The 22,347-nt window shown below is 43.1% G+C and overlaps 1 protein-coding gene across 7 annotated transcripts in view; it reads right to left on the bottom strand.

Annotated features, from left to right (window-relative positions):
* The window catches only part of CRACR2B (calcium release activated channel regulator 2B), a 40,661-nt gene that overhangs the window by 16,807 nt on the left and 1,507 nt on the right, over positions 1-22,347 (bottom strand). For 2 of the 7 annotated variants that reach the window (XM_083756934.1, XM_083756932.1), the window contains exons 2-10: positions 21,627-21,693; positions 11,806-11,878; positions 9,372-9,616; positions 6,757-6,868; positions 4,512-4,668; positions 3,634-3,780; positions 2,768-2,858; positions 2,516-2,608; positions 182-369 (exon numbers count right to left, since the gene is read on the bottom strand). In XM_083756934.1, the coding sequence (XP_083613060.1) occupies positions 182-369; positions 2,516-2,608; positions 2,768-2,858; positions 3,634-3,780; positions 4,512-4,668; positions 6,757-6,868; positions 9,372-9,572 (989 nt within the window). In that variant the 5' untranslated portion in view covers positions 9,573-9,616; positions 11,806-11,878; positions 21,627-21,693. Of the gene's footprint in view, positions 1-181; positions 370-2,515; positions 2,609-2,767; positions 2,859-3,633; positions 3,781-4,511; positions 4,669-6,756; positions 6,869-9,371; positions 9,617-11,805; positions 11,879-12,655; positions 12,712-12,898; positions 13,521-21,626; positions 21,694-22,347 lie in introns of those variants that run through there. The other 5 variants (XM_083756936.1, XM_083756935.1, XM_083756933.1 and 2 more) reach the window with 4 other exon arrangements.

Here is a 22,347-nt window from a genome sequence, read left to right on the forward strand (position 1 = left end):
CAGGTATTATGTGGCGCCTGAAAATAGTGCCAGTACTACAGTTTGCAGTAGCCACATATTATTGCTATTCATTTCTACATTCTGTAGTCCCACTGATTAACTAATTAGCGTAAACCAGCATTACACAGCAAAAGCAACTGGCACTTTTCATTGCATGTTCTACAGCCCTACCCCAACACACCTGTTTTTCTGTTCCTGCTCTAGCTGGGCTTCTTTCTGCAGCTGTTGCAGGTGACCTCGGGCTACCTCCAGCTCCCATTTGCTTCTCTCCAATTGGTCCAGGAGATTGTCGTTCAAGATTTTCAGTCTCTCATTTTGCACCCGCATTTCCAGCTGCTCTGAGCTCTGGGACTGTAACTGATGTTCCAGCTAAAAATATGTAAGAAATCAAGATGAACAGATCTGAAAAACCAAAAGGCATCAGTAGCCAGTGTCTGCAAGCAGCTTTGAGCAGTAGGGGAGGAAGAAGAATATCTTAAATTTAAAAAAAAGTTGTACAAAGGAAAACAGAAAGCAGAGCAATACATCTGTGAGGTTTTTTAGCTGCAATGCATTCAAGTACATTAATAAAGATAACATGTTAAGGACCAGAACCAATGGATTTAAGTTACTAGAAAGGAAATTCCAACTAAACATCAGGAAGAACTTTCTCACAGTAAGGACTGTTCGACAGTGGAAGCGATTCCCTTGGAAGGTGGTGAATTGGAGGTTTATAAGCAGAGGTTGGGGGGCCATCTGTCATGGATGCTTTAGCTGATATTCCTGCACTGCAGGGGTACAGTAATTACCATGGTATCAATACCCCGAAGACCTTCTAGCTGCATTTTCATTCCCTATTGTGAAGTGGTCTTTTGTGGTCCTAATCTATATGCCTGTTGGTCACATGAGTGGATAACCTCAGAGTCATAGAATTGAAGAGTTGGAAGGGACCCTGAACTGAGAAAACCCATATGGGGGAATTCTTAATCTCCTCTCTGTTGTTTTGCCCCAACGTAACTGCTCTTTAGTTTTTAAACAACCCAGAGCAAATACATGACACTGGACTTACCCAAACTGCACCAATAACGCAAATTACACAGTGTTATCTCTCAGCCGCATTCCTATAAGAGGATATTATGGCACGATGATAACGTCATGTGCAAACAGAGCAGATGGCCTTCCTTGGGTTGGTGGAGGTGGAGTCGCCTCTTTGGAGCTAAAACATGAATGGTGCTGGCATCACATACTAAGGTTGTGGGCCTTGGAGGTTAAAGGAGGACACTGTGTGCTTTGCAAGTGGGGCAGCAAGCTAAAAGGGTCCTCACAGCTGAAGGTTTAAAATCCTGGAAGGAACTTGGCACAGCACCATGAACTCCAGTGACAGAAACAATTATCTTCCGTGTAGATAAGCCTCAAGCGGGACTGTACAGATGTATCCAAAGGTGCAGAAAAGGACAAGCCAAATTATTGGTGAACTGGAGCAACTCCTCTATGAGAAGACTTTACAATGCTCAGGGTTTTTTAGCTTGTCAGGGAAAGGACAGTGGTTGTGGTGGGGCCATGACGCAAGATGCTTCATATAATGCACAGTACGGAGAAAGAGAATATAATTTTTCACTCCCTCATAGATTACCAGAATCCAACATCATTCAGGGAAGCTGAAGGGTGGGAGAGTCAAGGCAGCCAGAAAAGAAGTTCTTCTTCACAAAGTGCAAGGTTAAATTATGGAATTTACATCTATGAGAAGTGGTGGTGGTGGTGACCATTAAAAGAGAATTAGAAAATTTCCTGGAGGATAAAGCTATAAATGGCTAATGGCTACTAGACATAATGACCGTGTGTGTGTGTGTGTGCGTGCGCACGGGCAGAGCAGTGTTTCCCAAACTTGGGTCTCCAGCTGTTTTGGGACTACAATTCCCATCATCCCTGACCACTGGTCCTGCTAGCTAGGGATGAATAAGGTTGGAGAGATAAAATAATCACAGGCAGCTCCTATACTGGGCCAAGGAGCCACCCCAAAAAATTACTTGCTCCCCTCCTTACAGGGCACAGCCTCCCTGACAGCTGGTGCATACAGGATTTGATTTTTTCCTACTTGAGCGCACCTAGTCTGTCTGGTGCTGATGGGGGGTGGGGAGGAGAACAGTGAGAAGAATTTCCCTTCCCTAAAGTAGCTTATATACTGGGGGGGGGGGGCACTTGCATATGTCTACTCATCACTTCAGGGCTTCCCATGATTAGCAGAAGTGAAACAGCTGGTCACAGTGGAGTATGCAATGCTGTCTCTTTCCCTACAATGAAGGCTTTTGGCACTGGTTTTTCTTGTAACACCAACAGGAACCAGCAGGAGCTGGGGCTAAGGTGGCATCTCAGGCACAAGAGCCCAAATCCAGCTCTAGCCCTGCACATGTGTAAGAAGCAATGACTTTGGTGTCAAAAAAAACCGCCAGCCAGTTCAACAGGGCCTGTGTAGACAATGCAGAGGGTAAAATCCAAATTCAAGCAAAAGAAACAAGGGGCACCCCCTCCAAGTCACCTTTTTCTGGTGGTATAGCATCTTCTCAAATTCTTGTTCTTTGCTCTGCAGCTCTTTCTGAAGTAAGCTGCTCTTCTCATGCTTCATTGATCCCTGCAAAAAGCAGATAAATTGGTGCTTTTTTTTTCTTCACTCCAACGTTCAGCATAAAAATAAATCTCCAGCACTTTGCAAGGATGTGGCTCATTGATTTAGCAACTGAGCTCAGTGTCGGGCTCAAGCATCCTGAGAGTGAAGGAATGAGGTGTTTACCTGGCTCAGCAGCCGTTCCCTTTCTGCTTTAATTTGTTGCTCCATTTCTTCATAAAGGCACCTGATTTCGCGGTCATGGTCTACCTCCCTCCTAAAAGCACAGAGCAAGAGGGATGCAAGGAACAGATACAGTGTAAAGACAAAGTGGGAGGAGGGGGGAGATTGGGGGAGGGGGAGAGAGAGAGAATTACGGTACCTCTCCACTGAGAGAAAATAAATACGTCTCAGCTAACATAAGATGTGCTGTCTCACTTTTCAGGAACTAGAGTATTGATATGGAAATCCTCTGACACTAGGGGGCGCCAGAAAGGCTTAAAAAGCTGCACATTGCGAACATTTTCTCAGGAAACTTTTGCAACCCAACTGCTCATGCTGCTTAAGGTTAGACTAAGGCTGTGTACACATTACTAGCTTAAAAAGCAGCTAGTCTGTTCTTTCCCCCAATCTGGGTTGAAGCTGAGGAAGGTTTTTTTTTGGGGGGGGGGGTTGGAGAGGGGGCGTTGTGGGAAAACATATCAAAACAGTATTTCAAAAGCAATGACAGGATAAGTACCAGATGGAAGTGGATTGTGGCTAACACTGTGTGTACACCGCTTCCTAAATTAGTGGTGGAAGCACACTGGATACAGACAAAATTTTAGTGTGTGCACAGCCTGTTTGCTGCAGGTTTGATTGGGTTATAGAGGAAGAAAATATTCATAGAGTAATAGGTCCCGCTGAAGGCATTTGGACACTTCCACCTCCTTCTTTGGCATTCACGAATCCTCTTGTGGATGCTGAGTGAAACTTTCCTTCCCACTTACAGCATCCTAAGACTGCATTGCACTTTCTATGGCGTAGTCACATGATGTCCAGAAACTGCTTACCGTTTCAACGCCTGCTCAATCGATTCCTTCTCGTGATGTATGTCCCTGACATATGAGGAAATGTGGAAGAGAAATTCTTCAAAACTGGTTAGGAGTTCTGGCTTTTCTTTCCGGAGTTGAGCCCAGAGCTCCTGAACCTCGTTCTGACTGGAGCAAAGACAAACAGTAAAGTTTATCAGCTTGAGAGTAATAGATAAGCATAGTCCTTGCACCAAACAGGCTATAAAGAACTTATTTTAAAGTACTTTATAGTTAAGCCTCCTAGTCATCCCTCCCTGAGATGAGAAAATCCAGGAAATAAGAGGTCAAAAGTCCTCATCTTAAAAAGTAAAGATGCATCTGAACATGTATACACTGTTGGAGAATCTCTTCCCCCATGTGATTTTGTCCGAGCCTTATTATGCTCCTAATACACCCATCCCTTTCTACTAGTCCACTGCTACCCATGCTAGTCCCAACATCATCTGGAAGACCACAGGTTCCCCATTCCTGTTGTAGCAGTGCAACCCAGGAAAACATAGCACATGCATATTAATGAAGAGGACATGATAGATAGAAAGGGTCAAAGCAATGCTTCTGCGAAACAAGTTTCCTAAAGATAGCAACAGCAATCGTAATACAGTGGTGCCTTGGTTTACGAACTTAATCCATTCTTAAACCAAGGTGTGCTTTCCCATAGCAGCGTGGGACTCAATTTACAAATGGAACACACTCAACAGGAAGCAGAACATGTTCTACTTCCAAGGCAAAATTCACAAACCAAAACACCTACTTCTGGGTTTGCAGTGTTCTTAATCCAAGTTGTTCATAAACTAAGCTGTTTTTAAACCAAAGTACCACTGTAATAAACATGCACAGGTTGGAAAGTTCCAACTTACTCTTCAAAGACCTGGGATGCTTCGAGCTGCTCCAACATGGAGCAAAACCTCTTCTCTTCCTCTTCCTGGTCCAAGTCATCTGACCAGCCTGACTCAAAAGTCTCCTCGTGCCTGGTGCTTCCAGAGCTCTCATACTGCTCAATCCCTATGAATTTGCCTAGTCAGTGGAATGAGAAAAACAAAGGACTATAAGATCTCTCTAATCCCAGGTATGGCTTGCATCAGTGTTTGAATTATGAGGGGAGAGAGCTTGTGAAATCCACAAGCTCCATATCAGACCCCTTCCACCTTTAGCCAAATCAGGGCAACAGTAAAAATTAAAAGAACTGGAACTGGTCCACTTCAAACACAGAACCATGGTTCACTTCTGTAATGAAGGAAGGAAGCTCTTCACATGCTCAAAGGCACTCTCTGCATTACTCCATGTCACTTTCGTTATTTCAAATGTTCCAAGGGTAAGCCGTTCCACTCAAAACAGGTTCAAGGACTGCGTTCTGGACTTTAAACAATGCATTTACCATGGAGTTCTATACATGTCTACTCAGAAATGAGCCCCACCTGAATTCAATGGGTCTTACTTCTAGGTAAGGGATCAGGGCCAGATTAATACATGCTGAGGCTCTAAACAATGCCAAGTTTAAGAGACTTCCATAGTGTTACCCCCCCCCCCCCAAAATGTGTAACTTCTAACAGAAAGGACAATAAAAACAGAAATAAAAATTAAAGTTTTATATTTGCATGCGGATTGGTACATAGGTGAGGATAAAACTAAAAAATAACCATCTGACTAAAACATATATTGCAATAAGCTTCTCTTTATAGAAAACACCTTTAAATTAAAATGCCTTATGGTTTCTTACGTTGCCCATATGAAGACTTTTAATGCACAACAGCACGATATTTGTCACACTTTAGCACTTACTAAATGAAAAAGGCAATACAGCGTGAACTGTGTGTGTTCTACACAGCCCTCCCCACCCCATCATTGGTTTGATCCATTAAAGTACGGTTGTTTTTAGAGTTAACCACTCTGGCCTTAGAGACCGGGAACTGGCACAATTGCACAATGTCAATACCAGTTGGTCCAATTCCAGATGTTACCCACTGAGCTTTAGGACACCACAACATTTACGGCTTCTGCAAAACACACTATGAACACGACTGTATTCCAGTTCAAATAAGAGCCTGCCGTTACCTTCTTGCCTAACTCCCCACTCCTGATTGCTTTGATCAGCACTCTTCCTGGAATCTTCGTCAGATTCCTCTAACTGTTGACTTAAAGCTATTTTCTTAAGGAGAAAAAAGGAACTTGGCTTCTTCTAATCAGCACAGGGCCATAGAAAAGCCAGAAAAACCTCTGCTCTCCCTCATGCAGCTCATACTTGGCAAAACAGCTTTGGCTGCACTTTGCTGCAGGTGGATCTCTCTGCGGTGGCTGCTGCACAATGTCTCCACAGGAGCTGCGTGCTTGAGCACTGAACTGGAAGCATTGGAAAGAGCCTTCTCAGCAATGACAGTTAGTGTATGGCATGATATAGCCCCACCTCAGCATTGCTCACCAGTAGGGTGGGTGCACGTTCCACAATCATGCTGCACAAGCATGAAATCTGGTGCAATATACAGGAATTCACTACTCCAAGAACTGCACTTTTGGAGATAAGTTTGAAAGCATGTATGGCAAAGACAGCCCCAGAAGCTGCACATCATTCTCATTCATATATATATATATATATATATATATGCATGTGTATGTGTGTGTGTGTGCGCGCGTGCGCATGCCTACTTTATATCTAGCAAAAATAACATTTGCCATGTAGGAGTATTGCACTGGCTTGAATCTGGTCCCTGGGTTTCTATCTCAATACCACAGTTCCTTAATTCTCTGCAGTTGCCTTGGCTGCCTAATATACGGTAAACTGCCAGTATTCCAAGGAAGGAAAATATTACTGTTAAGAACACAGGAAGCTGCCTTATACTGTATCAGACTCACTGGTCCATCTAGGTCAGTACTGTCTACACTGACTGGCAGCAGCTCTCCAGGGTTTTCAGCAAGAAACCTCTCCCAGTCCTACCTGGAGATGCTGGGCATTGAATTTGTGGCCCTCTGCATGCAAGGCAGAAACTCTACCGCTGAGCTAAGGCCATTTCTTCCCATTCTGCCCACTGCCCACATACATGCTAAGCAACAGTAGTTGTCATTTTCTCCATATAGCCACTGAGCTTCACACTCCCTCGTTCCTCTTACCTAGTCCCATACTGAATTCGACTGGCGTGAGATACCCATTATTGTCTTGCTCTAGACTGTCAAAAACAGATTCTAGTTGTTCAGGAGTGAGAGGAAGTTCACTTTGTAGCCGCTGTGAAGGAGGAGGAAAAAGAAAGGATAGACCATTATAACCACAAGAAAAAACTTCCATTCGTCCTATTTTCCCAGCTCCCTTCACTGTTACTGCCACAAGTGGCCAGATTCAAAGTGTGCAAGTTGCAAATTCTTAATCTGAGCCCAAACCCAGAAAAAGGTGACCTGAGGAAAGGAGGAATTCCTGACAGGCAAAGAGAAGAGACATTTCTGCTGACCGGACTGCGGGAATGTGAATGCCTTGCATTCAAGGTTGCTGACAAAATGCACTTTCATGACAGAACACCAGTCTTCCCATTCAGAATAGCCACATAATTCGGCTTCTGAAGGGACTGTGCCACTTCAAAATTCAAGTGTTGGTTGCAAGATCAATTGTTCAACCATATTAAAAAACAAACCTGCTTGTGAAGGGCGGCCCTACTGTTAGGAAGGATGAGGCAGCTGCAGCAAGGAGCAAATGCTGGGGGACAGCAGTGCCATTCCCGACTGTTCCTTCTGTATCCCCCTGCCATTCTCCTCCTGCGGCATGGCTGGTCCTGCTCCACCTCCACAAACAAACAAAAACATTCTAGCTCATGGCTTGGATGCATGGTAGGAGGGAAAGCTTCTACTGAACATACAGATTGGGTCAGAGGTTGCTGAACCCCCCTCAATACATTGATTTTTCACCCTTGCCAAACTCAAGTCAATGAGCATTGGAGCTTGTTGAGAGCTCAAGCCATTCTTCATAAGAAGGCAACAGAAGTCTGTGAAGTCCAAGCTCATAATAAGGAAAGGAGTGGTGCAAAGACGATGTTTTGGTACAAGACAATATATCTGTGTCCATCAGGACAGATACTGCAAGTGCTTCTGTTAACAGGTGTGTGTACAAAATCTGGCATTACATAATTTATTGCACAACTCACTGGGGAAACCAACTCTTGCTTAATAAGCATGAAACAGGATAAATTCCCCGAGTGACCTCAGGGGCTCTGGGAGCTTTAACAGTTGTACAAAAGAAGGGAATTCAGCAGGTGGAAGTTTGCAGGGCAAACTCCACCTGCAGACATTCTTTCTTCTACAGAACTCTTGCAAAGGTGCAAGAAACCTGCCCTCCTTTTTCACCTTGCTACCCTAAACCAAAGATGGGCACAGAGTGAGATCTGGATCTGGTGGTAGATGCCCGAGTGATTTACAGTTTTGTTTTGTTTTTAACAAAAGCAATAAAATGGCCCAGGGCCAGCCCAATATATTTTGCAGTCTCAGACAAGGACAAGCTACCCCCATTCTAGAAGCCAAGTGGACTGGCAGGTGAAAGTTACTCCAACACCAACAAGCGGATAGTGTCCTCTGTATCACCTGAGGGAAGCAGACCAATTTGGGAGGAGCAGGACAAGCTCTGCCCTCCAATAGAGGGTGAATGGTGCACTCACTAGCTCCCTCACTCAGCCTGATGATATGATTTCTTTATAATACATATTGCCTGCCCTTTAATCAGAAGGTTGCAGGGTGAGTCGCAGCATGTAACAACAGAAAACACTCACAATACAATCAAAACAGCAACAAACATAACAAGCAACCACCCATAACAATAATTCAAGGACAGGGTTGAACTCCCTCCTCCAGCTTCCAACAGAAGTCATCAGCCAAGGGGACCAGCGCACATTGTCCAGCACATTTGCCACTTGAGGTGAAACAGGAAGTACCGCCCTGCCACCTTCACCATTGGCACAGACCTCGGGTGAGATTCTGGCAATTTCTAGAGAAATCTCGCTGAAATTGCACAAGAGTTCATGTGCTCTGCAAGATCTTACATGATTTCGGTGAGATCTTGCCAGAAATTGGTGCAATCTTACCCAAAATTGTTGCCGGTGCTGCTTCTCTGCTGGCAGCCTCACCTCACCTAACGGCTGTGCCGGCCCTGATGTCCAGGCCTGAAGCCAAACTGAAATGGCAGCAGGTCTGAGGCTGGGTCACTATCACCCTGTTGAGCATAGGGTAGGGAATTTTGTGTCTGGGTGATAGGTGCTTAGCGCTTTGCTCAAGCAATAGTCATTCAGCATAGCCTTTGAAGGAGAAACAGTAGATCAGGGGCATGAGAGCAAAGGGGCCTCTACATTTCTAATAGCTGTGTGGAAGAAGGAACTTTTGGGCAGGAGCTTTCATGACAGGTTGCACCTGCCAGCAATTCCACACTGCTATGAAAGATACAGGACCCCTTGTCCTCCCTGGCATTTCATCGCGCTAAGATAGAGAAGGAATGGAAGTACAGACAGAGCAAATTTCACAGCAACAGCAGCCCCTGATGTGTCAACAGGAGTTTTCAAGTCTTACACACACACCTCTTGACACACACACACATTATAGACTTCTGATATCAGTGGGATGTTGATGAAATCTCTCTCCAGCACAATGGTAAATGAAATCTACACATGGCAGTACATCGCTCATAGGTGGCAGTTCAGGAAAGCAAGAGCTTTTCCTCTGCAAAGGAAGTGGCCACAGTCAATTTTCCTGCTTACCTGCATGTCCAGCTTGGTGATAAAGCCCTTCTCCTCCTTGTCACAGAGCCTGAAGAGCTCCCTGGCCTTCTCCAGCATCTGCACCTGCATGTTTCCCACATCATTCAAGCAGAGAGTGGAAGAGATTCCTGAGGCTGCTCCATCCTCTTCCTTGTCCTCCGCATGGGAACTTTCAGAGAGTTCTTCCCCAGGTCTTTCCATTGCTTCAAATGACCATTTACTCGCAGGGACTGGAGTGCATCTAACTGCAAATATAAGGCATTCTTCTTCAAAAAGCAATGTTGGATTGAATTGTTTAAACTCCTCAGAATACTGGCCTGATTCACAAGTACCATTAAGCCATAGTTTAAAATCAACTATGGCTTAACACAAATGAGGAGTGTGCTGGTAGGTGCAGCCAATGCAATGCTTCCTTCAAACCTCCATTGTTTGCGTGCCACCAAGAAATAAGCCGGAGTCCAGCTTGTGGTGATGTCTCCATAGAAGCCAAAATTTGTTCTTGACTTAACACTCACAGTTTATATCAAGAGAAACAAGCGATGAGCCTGGGTTCAGAGGTCACAATGAGCTAGACTCTGGCATGTTCTGTCTGTAGCATGGCAGTAGCAGCAAGAGGAGCAGGGGAGGAATGAAATAAGCACTGTATTAGCTGCACCCACCAGCTCACCTTGCTCACTTGTGTTTATTAAGTGGGAACCAGCTGATTGAGTGAAAGGCCATCATCATGCTCCCAAGTAATATGCCTTGTTGAATATGAAACAAAGGACTGGGATTACCCCATTCCTATTACTGAAAGACAATAAAGAGAAGGGAAATTGACGTCTAGTAACAATGGGATTAACATGCGATTTTCTTGCAGAAACCTGCATTTCAAAAGCAAAGGGCAGCTGACAGCTTTCTTGAAAGAACAGGACTGAGTGCCCCTGAGCATTATGGGTAGAGGCCTACCCAAACCCCCTCTTTTTATACTTGCTTTATATTTCTGTAAAATGAAAATTCTCCTTCAGCAGCTGTGGGCTGCCAAGAGAAGAAAAGCATTAAGCAAGATGAGATCACCACAGAATCTAATTAGGAGAAGATGGGACAGGGAAGAGCCAAGACCCTCCCAATTGGCAATGGTGATACAAAGGAATATAAAGTAGGCAGCCATGTTGGGATGAGCACAAAGGTTGAATCCTCCCTGTCCAGCCCAGAAACCTGACAGGGATGCTGACCGGTCCCCTCCTGGGTCATCAGATTTGTCACTTGGTGAGAAAGGAGGGGTTGATTGGCTCCCGCTGCATGTGCTCAATAATGTGCTGGTGGCTGCACCCGTTGCTTTCATGCAGCTCCCAGGCCAAAAAAGATTAATCGCCCCCTGAAATAAGCACACATTTTTGGACTTTTAGATTAGCCGTCTTTTGTTTAGGGAAGTTGTTAATGTTTGATGTTTTATAATGTTTTTAAGATTCTGTTGGGAGCCGCCCAGAGTGGCTAGGGAGGCCCGGCCAGATGAGCTGGGTATAAGCAATAAATTTATTATTATTATTATTATTATTATTATTATTATTATTATTCAAGGCACCACTGGTTCAGATTCAGAGAAACACAAGTGAAATTCCTGAAGTTGCTACCAAGGGTTGCATTCAATTACGGTAGCTTCTACTGAGAGCAGAGCCATTGAAATGAATGACAAAGACTAACTTTGGTACATGAATTTCAATGGTTCTACTCTAAGTAAAACTTAGCGGAATGCAACCCTTGGGGTCCTGATATGGCCAGTTGAAAGCTGCTTATTATTTATTTCCATGAAGCACTTAGGCCGCAAGAGTTTCACGTCCTAACAATGCCACATCCTTAAAACAATTTTAACAACTGTTTCCTTTCCTTAGGTAATTGTAATCCTACAAGGGTAGTTTAGCATGTTCAGAAAAATTCCCAGCACCCTCACCAAACCAAAATCCATATAACTGTTTGAAAGGAAATGAAGACAACTTAAGTGGCACTTTTGTATGCATGCATAGGTATGCTCTTTGGACCACTTCTTAGGATGCCCCAACATAGCAACACACTCTAAGGCTGCAATCCTACACATATTTAGCTGGAATGTACTTCTGAGCAGACACTGTGTGCAAGTCAATTAGGGGAGGGATGCAAATAAATTATTTCCCAGTTATCCCTTATACATAAAGGTAAAGGTAAAGGACCCCTAGACGGTAAGTCTAGTCAAAGGTGACTATGGGGTGCGGTGCTCATCTCACTTCAGGCTGAGGGAGCCGGCGTTTGTCCACAGACAGCTTTTCAGGTCATGTGGCCGGCATGTACTCATACTAGAATAGTTATCCCATTGTTTATTCACTATAGATAATGCCCCCTCCACAGGATATTTTGTATGCTTATCCCAAACTGTAGGAATGCACTGCTTTCTGATCACTCTAGGGAATGAGCTACTTACACACACATTCTGTGGCACATCTGTTTTGCAGGCTCCTCTGCCTAAATGTAGATTAACAGCATGTCCACAAATCCTGCACGAAGACAAAAAAGGGTAAGGTGTTAAGCATTGCTGCCAACAGTTCTAACTTTTATTTATACAACCGCTTAACCTAAAAAGAAACTAAATCTCCAGTTAACAAGAAAGAATATAATTGTCAGATCACCAATAAAATCTACGTGATATATACGAAATCATAATGCTAAGCAGTGCAACCAGGGAAAACAAATACATTTTCAAAAGCACCTGAAAATGCCATTGTTGATGCCTCCCAAATGACACAAGGGAAGGCCACAGCATAGTCAGCATGCCTCCTACAATGATTCTCAGGGTCCACTGAGTCTGAACTGAGGAAAGTGATCTGCTAGTGGTCCCAAGTTGTTTAAGGTTTTAAATGGCAATATTAAAAACCTTGAACACGGCTTGGTTGCCAATGAACAGCCACTGCAATTTTTAAAATGGAGGAGTAATGTGTGTACAGCCAGGGACTCTGCTCAGCACCCTACCTGCTGCATTCTGCATGAGCTGCAACTTCCAAACGAAGCCCAGAGGCAGCCCCAGTTTATTGGTTACCCAAATAATTGTGCAGTCTGGAAACTTTCCTGATCCATATAGCCAAAAGTAATTCCTATTAGAACAGGAATGTCAATTACATTGGGAAGACTGGGAGCAATAAGTAATCTTCTAGGAAAGCAGCTTTTTCTTGATTAGGCTTCCATGGGCACAAAGACACACAGGGTTGGGGTTTCCATCTTGCGTAGAAATAAAATGCATCATTCATTCATTCATTCATTCATTCAGTCATTCATTCCCTGCCTTTTTTCTTAGATGGGACTCAAGGTGGCTTACAGATAAAAACAAGAACTGCTAAAAACATAGAAAAATCCATCATTAAAATACAATTAAATATTGAATGAATTAAAACTATATGCATATTTTTTTTAAAAAAACTGTTTAAAACACTGCAATAATCGCAATAAAAACAGCATGGCAGCAGCCTTTTCATTAAAATCAGTCAATTCCCAAAAGCCTGTTGGAACAAGAAAGTCTTTACCTGCTAGCAGAAAGACAGCAAGAAGGGAGCCAGTCTGACTTCTCTAGGGAGGGAGTTCCAAAGTCTGGGAGCCGCTGTGCATGAAGTGTGTGTGAAGACAACCCTCAAAACTATCAAAGCCTCTCTCTGTGTATTTTTTTATCTCCATGTGGCTTAGAATATCAGATCATAAATCATATGCAGTCAAAGTTCAAGGAGGCCAGCTAGAAGGAAGTTTTTGCCAAGACTTTATATACAACTGCCACCAGTATTTTTATTAAGATTTTTTTATTTTAAAAAAGGTTGGGAGGGAATAGGAAAGTCGAAGGCTATACAAAATTGCCCAGAGGTGCTACAGGCAGGTGTAATACTCAAGCCTGTTGTTTCTGCTTCTAGCCCATTAAGTTTATTTTTAACATCCCTTTTAAAGAAAACAGGAAAGACCTGTGTGAAGTTTTAGTGGTGTATGCTCAGCAGAAGAGGATTAGTACAGAAGGTAACAGACTGTGCTCATACTACCCACAACAATGTTTACTGGTGATCAGTCAGTGGAATAAACCAGAAATATAACCTGCCGTGTCCAGACAGAATTAAAATAGTCCTTATTTATCAATGTGACCAAAATAATAATAATCACTCCACTGCTTTTGGAGCTCTTGGCTCCCCCCCCCCTTTTGTTTTTAAGAACCTAAATCATTTGGTACAATCATCAGCAAACCTGGCGAACTTTTTAAGGGCCTTTGAAGTAGGGGGAAAGTTGTTCCAGGGAGAAGTTTGAGGAATAAGGGAAAGCAAGAAAGAATGCCAGATTTATAGACATACTTCTGGACCAAATTCATAAAGTGTTGAATTGTGGGTGAACATATCAGATGACACAGCGATTCTTCCAAAGCAGCTCTTTATTTGTAAGCTGGAACAGAACTGAACAGCAAACAGCTCAGCCGGCCTGCTTTTATAGGCAGCCGGCTGTCAACATTGTAGCAACAACAACCCAGGGTTTCCCGCCTAAAATAACTGACGTGGACCTGAGTGAAAACTACATGCACAATACTCCTGGTGGCCAGGGTGAGAACTTCAATGCATAACATGCAGTGATGTTCTGTCAGAATTTTAAAGAAAGTAACACTTTTCTTTTGGCAGTAGCAACCAGAATTCTGGAGCCCGCAGGAAAAACAAGACTTCTGCCAAGTTATGACAATAAAGCTTGGGATGCTCTGATTCTGAACAAATGGATATAATTAAAGCTGGTGGCCAATTCACACAGACACCTGCACCGGATTTAACCCAGAGGACCTTTGGATGTTGCTGAACTACAACTCCCATCAGGCCGAGCAAGCATGGACAATGGGCAGGGATTATGGGAGTTGCAGTTCAGCAACCTCTGGAAGGCCAAACTATCTGACCTAACCCAAAGGCAGGAAAGTCAGCATATACTTGGGGAGTTTTTAATAGATATCAAGGAGATTGTTTGCTCAGTTTATTGTGCAACCGTTGGAATAATATCTTATCAAGAGAGGAATGACTGTAGAGATCATTATTAACTGAGAAAGATAGAGCCACTTCATTCCTATTACTTGGCAGCTTGAACAGACCCAGACATTGTAGAAACAAATGTAGAAACATACCAGGGTGAGCCAAAATGAGACCTTCCACGCACTGGTATTATGTCAAAGAACTGACACAACCTGCTCCCTCACCAGAAAATTGCAGTTTTAAATAACTTTTAAAAGAGTGGGAAAAACCAGGGCTCAAGATGATCTGGTTACAGCATTTTCTGACCTAATCCCTAGTGTGCAGAGACTTTGTAGTTCCTCAGTAGTGAGTGAAAAGAAACTGTGCTTTCTTACCTTCATCTATGTTTACTTGGTATGTCTCAAGGTTGAGCCCTGGCACACATTAAAGTACCAAGCATAACCACATTTGCTGAAGTCCAGCAGAACGTTCATGCAATGCCCCTTGAAAGCCAGGCCAATATTCTTGGCTTCGTGTAACAGAGATAAGGACTGACGCTGGAGGAATAGTGACTGCGCAAGGCCATCCAGTGAGTTCATGTGGTGAGGTTTGAACTGAGGATCAAACATCCAAGCTCACAGCTCATTCTTTTAATGAGTACAAGCCGTTCCCTTCCCTTGTGGTTGCTTCATGACAATGAATCTGCTCAGCACCTTTAATCAACAGCTGAGGTCCTCTTTTAGGACCCCTCTGCCATCTAAAATAAAGTAGATGTGAACCTGAGAGAAGGCCTTTTCAGTTCTAGCACCCAGTGTTTAGAACAGCCTCTTGAAGAGATGCTAAATCAACATACCTATATGTTGATAAGCTACCTTGTGTACTGCAGCCTAACAAAACGGTGGGGGTAAACATTTTTTAACATTTCTAGATCTATTTCTAAGGATAATCATAGGCAAGCGATCTAAACTGAGAGTTTAGTAGCTACAGAATTAAGAAACATCCAAGGATTGGTGCCCAGTAACAAAGAATTGCAACATGCATGGTGTGTTTACTGCCTCTACAGAGACTCCTAATCCGACACTGGAAAAAGGGGGAGATGTTCTGTACTAGGCACTCTTTATGCTTATCAGCACCATAATTAATCACATCTGCTTTGCAGAGAGTTTCCCTGTCAAAAGACCCCATGAAAAATCCACAACATCCACCATGAGTCACATGAGGCTGGAGGAGCTGTGAGGGAAGATTAAAACTAAGGCCCATGGAGGCGGATGTTCCCTGATCACGTCAAATTTGTATTTCAAAGCCATTTTCGGAATGGACAGTTTTCTGGCCTTTGTTTCTGTGTGTAGGTGAAAAGGAGTAAAGGGGGGGAGCGGACCACTGCTTAGGGAACCTTTTGTTTGCTATTCATAACCTCCTGTTAAGATGGATTTCAAAAGGTCATGAATAGTTTGTGGAAATTAAAAGCAGGAGGGAGGGTTTCCAAACAACACACCCTCTCTCTCAAGCTGTGCTTATTGCTGTATTAGCCTCACCCTTTCAGGGGATTATAAGGCTTCTGAAAAGATTAACCTTTTAACATAATTCAATAACAAAACACAAGCAGGGGTGCCCAGGTGAGGCCTGCTTTTCCAATGCCCCTTCCCCACCTCAGAGGATTAACGTTTTAACATTAGAAACTAGAGCACTCTGTTTCTGGAAGGAGTCTATCCTTCTTGAGAGCTGTTTTCTTCGTTCTCAAGCACATATGTTATAGATTACCACTGACCTCACTCCCAAGTCTGCACGCTTAGCACATCATAACCCAATGTACTTGCTTTCCCACTGGTGGGAAGAGGGAAGTGAGACTGTGGCCCAGTGCCCTCCGTGTGCTGTTGGAATCTCCCTCAAGATCTCTGGAATATCTTCATACTTTCCTGGCTCTCCACCTCATTAAAACAAATGCAGAGCCTGTAAGCATTTCTGCCTGACACTTTTTAACACGTCATGCAGACAAAACAGCTTGGAATATATACATATGCCAAGTATAGCATGTGGTCTAAGGCGAAATGTGTTCAGATTGGGCAAGAGCAGCCCGTATCTGCTAGTCAATCATCTCCGCACACCATTCCTCACTGCTTCTTAAAAATATGGACAGATATGGGAATTCCAAAATCCCTGCAGCACTATGGGCTCATGCAGACTTCCTTTCATGCTATGCTTTCAAGGTACAGGTCCTGTGCTTTAAAGCTCCATGTCTGAATAAGGGTGGCTGTTTTCTTTTGTCCCAGAGCTTTGTCTGGGAAACCCATCCTTTACCGCTGAATCGGAGCAAACAGCAGTCTGCAGTGCGACTGGCAGTGAGAACAAGCTCAAGGGTTTTTGGTGTAGGGTTTTTGAACCTGTGGCATGCCTATTGCTGTGGACAACATGGAGCCACCAACTAATCATAACATGACTAGAAGACCTGCATACCAACCCGCGTAACACATTGGTGACAGCTATACTAATAGCAGCAGCAGGTACAAGGATTTAAGCATGAATAATATCAGGGATAAAAGGAAAGGAGTGAATTGTTTCACGTAGGCAGCTGTTCTTTGTAGATAAATGACAGCATCCTGGAAAACTATTACTTGTTGTTCCTTGTTGCTTTATTCTAGTCAGGCCAGATAGCCTAGGAATGGAGAGATTTAAACAATAGTTAAATCTCAACTTTCACTTGGGCTGAACAAATTGCTGCAGCCCTCAGACTGGCATTGGTGATGGCCATTTTTTATGTGATAAGTAGGCAAAACTAGAGGGACAAGGAAGCAGGGGGAGGGGAGGAGTACCAATTATGCTTGCTTTAGGAACTTATTCATTTTGCATTTGATAATGATAAAGTTGCACATATTCTTGCAGCAGTGTGGATCAACGATTACAAGCACCCCCTCCCCTTTTCAGTGTCCTGTAATTGCCTGTTGCCATATGCTTGTTTTCAACTGCACAGAAACAGAGGAAACAAAAAGCCACCCCAGCCTGTTGGAAATGTCACGGTAGGATGCTGTTTGTTTTGAAAAGCAGCCGTTTAGGGCTGCAAGCCAAGGCAAAGCTGGCCTTTGCCACAGCAGCAACTATCAAGGAGCACAAGGCTTTATCACAGGGCCATGAGAAAGGACACAGCACCGGAGCCACTTGACAGGATCACTGGGAGTTCTAAGCAGCATTGTTTAATGCCCTTTACCTCCTCCTCAACTGGTCACCCGATGGGCCTGCAAAGCAGCCCTCAAAGATAATATTTACCCAGCAAAAACAAACTTTGACATACCAATACCAGGAGAAATATATGAGTTCAGGTAGGAGTGCCTTGGCTGCCTGTGGAGTTTATTTCCTCTTTCCTTATTAGCTGCTTCAAGATTTTAACTGAAGCCTGAATGGATTTTTAAAAACACTTTTAGGGTCATGGAGGTGACTGAAACAAGGCCATTTACGGAACACAAATCATTGCAGAAATCCCTTCTAAGAATCAAAGATCACACAGGAAGAGCAAAGGTAAAACCGTACATTGCTAAGTCAAATGGGAGCTGGTGATCTTGAAAAAGCTGAGAAGAACAAGCTTTTCTCAACCCCCTATGGATTGCATGCAGATATATAGAACTATAAAATGCATCCACATCTCTATCTCTGTGTGTGCAGTGCTTTTTTTTTCTTAAAAAAATAGTTTAAGGGGACTCTCATTTTCCTGCTCATATTAAAATACTGCCCTTCAATGAGGCCAAATTTAGATTCACAAAATGTTTAGGGGTATGCTGTGTCCCCCCAGAAAAAAGCACTGTATGTATTTACACACACACACACACACACACACACACACACTTGTTTCCAAGGATCATAGAATTATTGCTTTATCTTGGTTTTGCATGAATCCAAAGTATCCATTGGGAGGTATACAATATGCAAAACACACCACTTGACATCATGTTCTGGCCAGATTTGCATCCTTCAGTAGCACCTGCTGTAAAGCTAGAATATTAGCTGCTGCAAGAAGATTTCTCTTACAGTTAAGTGTCTGAGGAAGTGGACTAACGTGTAAATGCCAAAGATTGCATGAGATCCCCAGGAGTCTAGGATGTAGTCTAGGAATCATTTTACCACCACTGTTTGTGTGAGCTAGGCCTAGGTTTCGAACATCACACATACCCTCGTTGTCTCCAAGAGCATGGAATTGGTAGAATACCTAGTGGTCCTTTAATTGAACTTCCTGCCCCAAGGCAGTATTTCCTGAAACAACTCTGATATCTCAAGTCCCTATAATTTCTGCCTCATATACTTTTGGACTTCTTGTGGCAGCCTGCTCAGAATGTTCCTCTGTAGGGAGAATCAAGTCCTGGTGGGCAACTGTGTTGTAAGCATACTTGGGAATGGGGCTTGTACTCAAGATTCTTAGGTCACTATTCAAAGTTAATCCAAGCTGCAATGTCATTACTCTCCCTCATGTACAGCTGAAAAGAAATGGTTTTATTGAGAGCATGGGGAGCATGGGGGGGGGGGGTAGAACAGAACAAGAAAACCAAGCAGGAAATATGAGTTCAATGAGATGCATGCAAATACTGTATATGAATCTCAGGAACTCAAAACAGGCCACACATGCAAATATAATCTCTTCGGCAAATGGATTTTGGTCGGTTTTCCTTGAAAAATAACAAGTGCTTGTTTCTCTCTTCTCTTCATCAAGGAGCTCATTTGCTTCCATTTAATGTTGAAAAGAATATGCTCTCACCCTTTGTCCATTTTATTAATGTAACATGCGGGCAGAGAATCATCCAGTGACATGAAAAGGGTCTCTGGAAGGAAATTAAATTATCTGCACTTTGATGCTCCCTTTCAACTTCAAATAATAGATATACAGGATTAATCCCTTCAATTTCCTGACTGGTCAGCTGATGGGTCTGCAAAACAGTCCTCAAAGACAATATTTACCCCCTATATCCATGTTCCGTTTGGAAGCATATGAATGTAGGGCTCTGATCCCCAATCACATTCTCAGCACTCTCACAAATCTAAAAATTCTCAGTTTTCTGTAAGAAGAAGTCTTTAATATGGTCATGGAGAAGTGGCTTTTATCCTTTAAAAAGGAACAAGCACTAACAAAAGCTGCAATATGGGGACACATATACAAAGCTGCATTATAGCAAGTTAAACCATGAATCTATCTAGCAGAGAACCAACAAAACCATTGCACTTCTTCTAGCTCAACATAGCCACACCCTTCCCCCAGAGCATCCATTAAAGTGTTCTGTTGCACAGTTCTCCACCGCCCATGAGTCATGTCACACTCTTTGGAATGAACCGCTATAATAGGTTACGAAGGGAGAGCTGCTGTCAAACACTTCACACCTGGATTGAGTGAAAACTCATCACGCTAGGCAGACTGGGCAGCAGGAGAACCCAGATCTAACAGTAAAAAAGTCAAGCTTTATTATACCAGTAACCCAAGAGAAAACTCATGACAACTGCTATCAAAATCACATGAGCACCAGTCCAGGAGCCATTTGGGCTCCAATGAACACAACTCCCAGTGTCAACACATCTTCCCATTTACTTCACTGGAATGGGCAACGTCATGCAAGAGGGTAGAGGAGTGCCACGTGCACAATGGAAGCAGGCGCACCTGCAAAGAATTGATGCAACAGAGTGGCAGCCACTGAGAATTGTTATTACACAAGTTCAAGTGGTGTCATTTGGGGGTTGTGTGACCTCAGTGATTGGCCGACTTTGTATTTGGTGCAGAGGATCAGGCAGTCAGAACGTGTAGCACACAGAATGAAAATGTCACTAAGAACTCACAGGACTGATGCCATGACAAGATATGGAGTGCTTAATGGGGCAGAAAAAACAGCGTCAAAAACTCACTACAGGTCTTTGAAGTTGGTCTTCCAGTTGGGTGTGCCAAGCTCATACCTGAATGCTCTGACAGCTCAGCCATTTTTTCTCTCTCCCCCTTAACAATATCTAAAGCCCAACCAGGCTGTAGTGATTTAAATCATCAAGAAAAAGGCTGATAAAAGTTAGTTTTTATTTAACTGATACTTTGGCATATATTTTCTTAACAATGGAGCACATCTGATCACTATGTTAATTTACAACTAATTGAGTAATAATAGGCTTTGTTTCCCTTTGCTACACTATATACATTATTCATTCTTTCCTATTTTTTAACCTATGGGGGAGATACAGTATTTGTACATAACACTCAGTCTTGGCTTATTTGATCCAAAGAACTTCACAACAGAAATACTATTGCATACAGGTGAGGATGCTGACATTCTTCTCAGCATATCGAGCTAGTTATCCAGAGCAAGGACATAGAAGAGGAATAAGAAGAAGAAAAAATATTGCAAGTGCAAGGCCTCATCCATTCCATGTGAACATTACACTCATGCTTCCTAAGTTTCCTTCTGGAAGTGCTTATCAGTTCAAATAAATTTACTTTAAAGGAGCTGGGATTTGCAGGTAAACTAACAATCCACACCTGTGACAATGGCCTCGAAGAGCTTTCTCCAAACCATGGAATGTCAGCAAAACAAACTCCACATCAACACCACCATAATTCAACATAAAGTTAATCATGCTCTATCAAGTCAATGCTTTTAAGCATGATTGATTTGGATTGGTTCCTGCATGTTATTTACAGTTCAGTTAAAGCTGCAAGCAGGGCACACTTTCCAGGAAGCAAATGCTACTGAATAAATGAAACAATAATTTATTATCTCTATCCCATTCTTCAACTTCCACACCCAAGTACTCAACCTGATGGGACACTTCCTACAAGTATGCTTAAAATTGCAATGGGGGGGGGGGGAGAGGGAAATACTGTGCCAACAAAACAATGTCTCCTGCTATACAAGACAATTTAAACAGCACAAAGTTTCTGTTCTTGATAATAGGTCTTACGCAAATAGGAACCTGTCTTAATTGATACACTGATTTTTCCATCCTTTGGTCTCAAAATTACATTGTCCTCTTTTCATTTGTTAAGAATCCCCATCCCATGTGGTAACAGAGAGAAGAAAGATGGCTCATGGAAATTTGGAGCGTCTTTCTATGCTCCAAGTAGCTGTTCATTCTGCTACTCCTTTGGTCCATCTATCTGCAATCCCAATTCCTAATTACCCTCATTCCTTAAGGGCCTAAAACTGCCCTTGTTCCAGACACCAAGCATGCAGCAGTTGAGTTTCTACAGCTGCAGCAACAACACACCTACAAGAAAGTTGAACCTACCCACAGGCAACTATATAATACTATGAGCAGATCTGTGTAAAAGTTACATGGGACTTACCACCTTGAGCCCTGGGTTCAAATCTCAACTCGAAGAGCAGAATTTGTGAAAGGCTCCACTTTTCTACCTGTACAGGAGAGCAACAGAGACGCCTGTGAGCACCTTGTGTCAGATATCTAATCACAATCAATCACTGCAGCTGTTACAACAACTGATAATTACTCCTACGGTGCTTAAGATGCCAAGACAAGAATTTCTAATTCCTCATTGAAATGAGTCATAAGTTATTACTGATAAGAGTGGTTGCATCAGAGGTCATTAACTGGGTCATTGTTAAGGTTCTGTGCCCATAACAGTGACATAAGCAGCAGAAATTAAACACTACAGTGATGGGGGAAACTGTACCTGTTATATTTCTGTCTGCAATGCACTAAGGGTTGAAGAATCTCTTATAGGAAGATGATGTAGCAACACAATGGGGACGCATGCTAGCACCCATGACAATACTCTTAGGACTATACAGTGCTACCTCTGGTTACGAACTTAATTTGTTCCGGAGGTCCGTACTTAACCTGAAACTGTTCTTAACCTGAGGTACCACTTTAGCTAATGGGGCCTCCCGCCACTGCTGCCACGCAATTTCTGTTTTCATCCTGGGGCAAAGTTCTTAACCCAAGGTACTACTTCCAGGTTAGCAGAGTCTGTAATCTGAAGTGTTTGTAACCAGAGGTGTATGTAACCTGAGGTACCGCTGTAATCTTAAACACGCACACAAACCCCT

Source organism: Podarcis gaigeae, assembly GCF_964106915.1.
Source record: "Podarcis gaigeae genome assembly, chromosome: 1".
In the NCBI taxonomy this organism is placed as follows: domain Eukaryota; kingdom Metazoa; phylum Chordata; class Lepidosauria; order Squamata; family Lacertidae; genus Podarcis; species Podarcis gaigeae.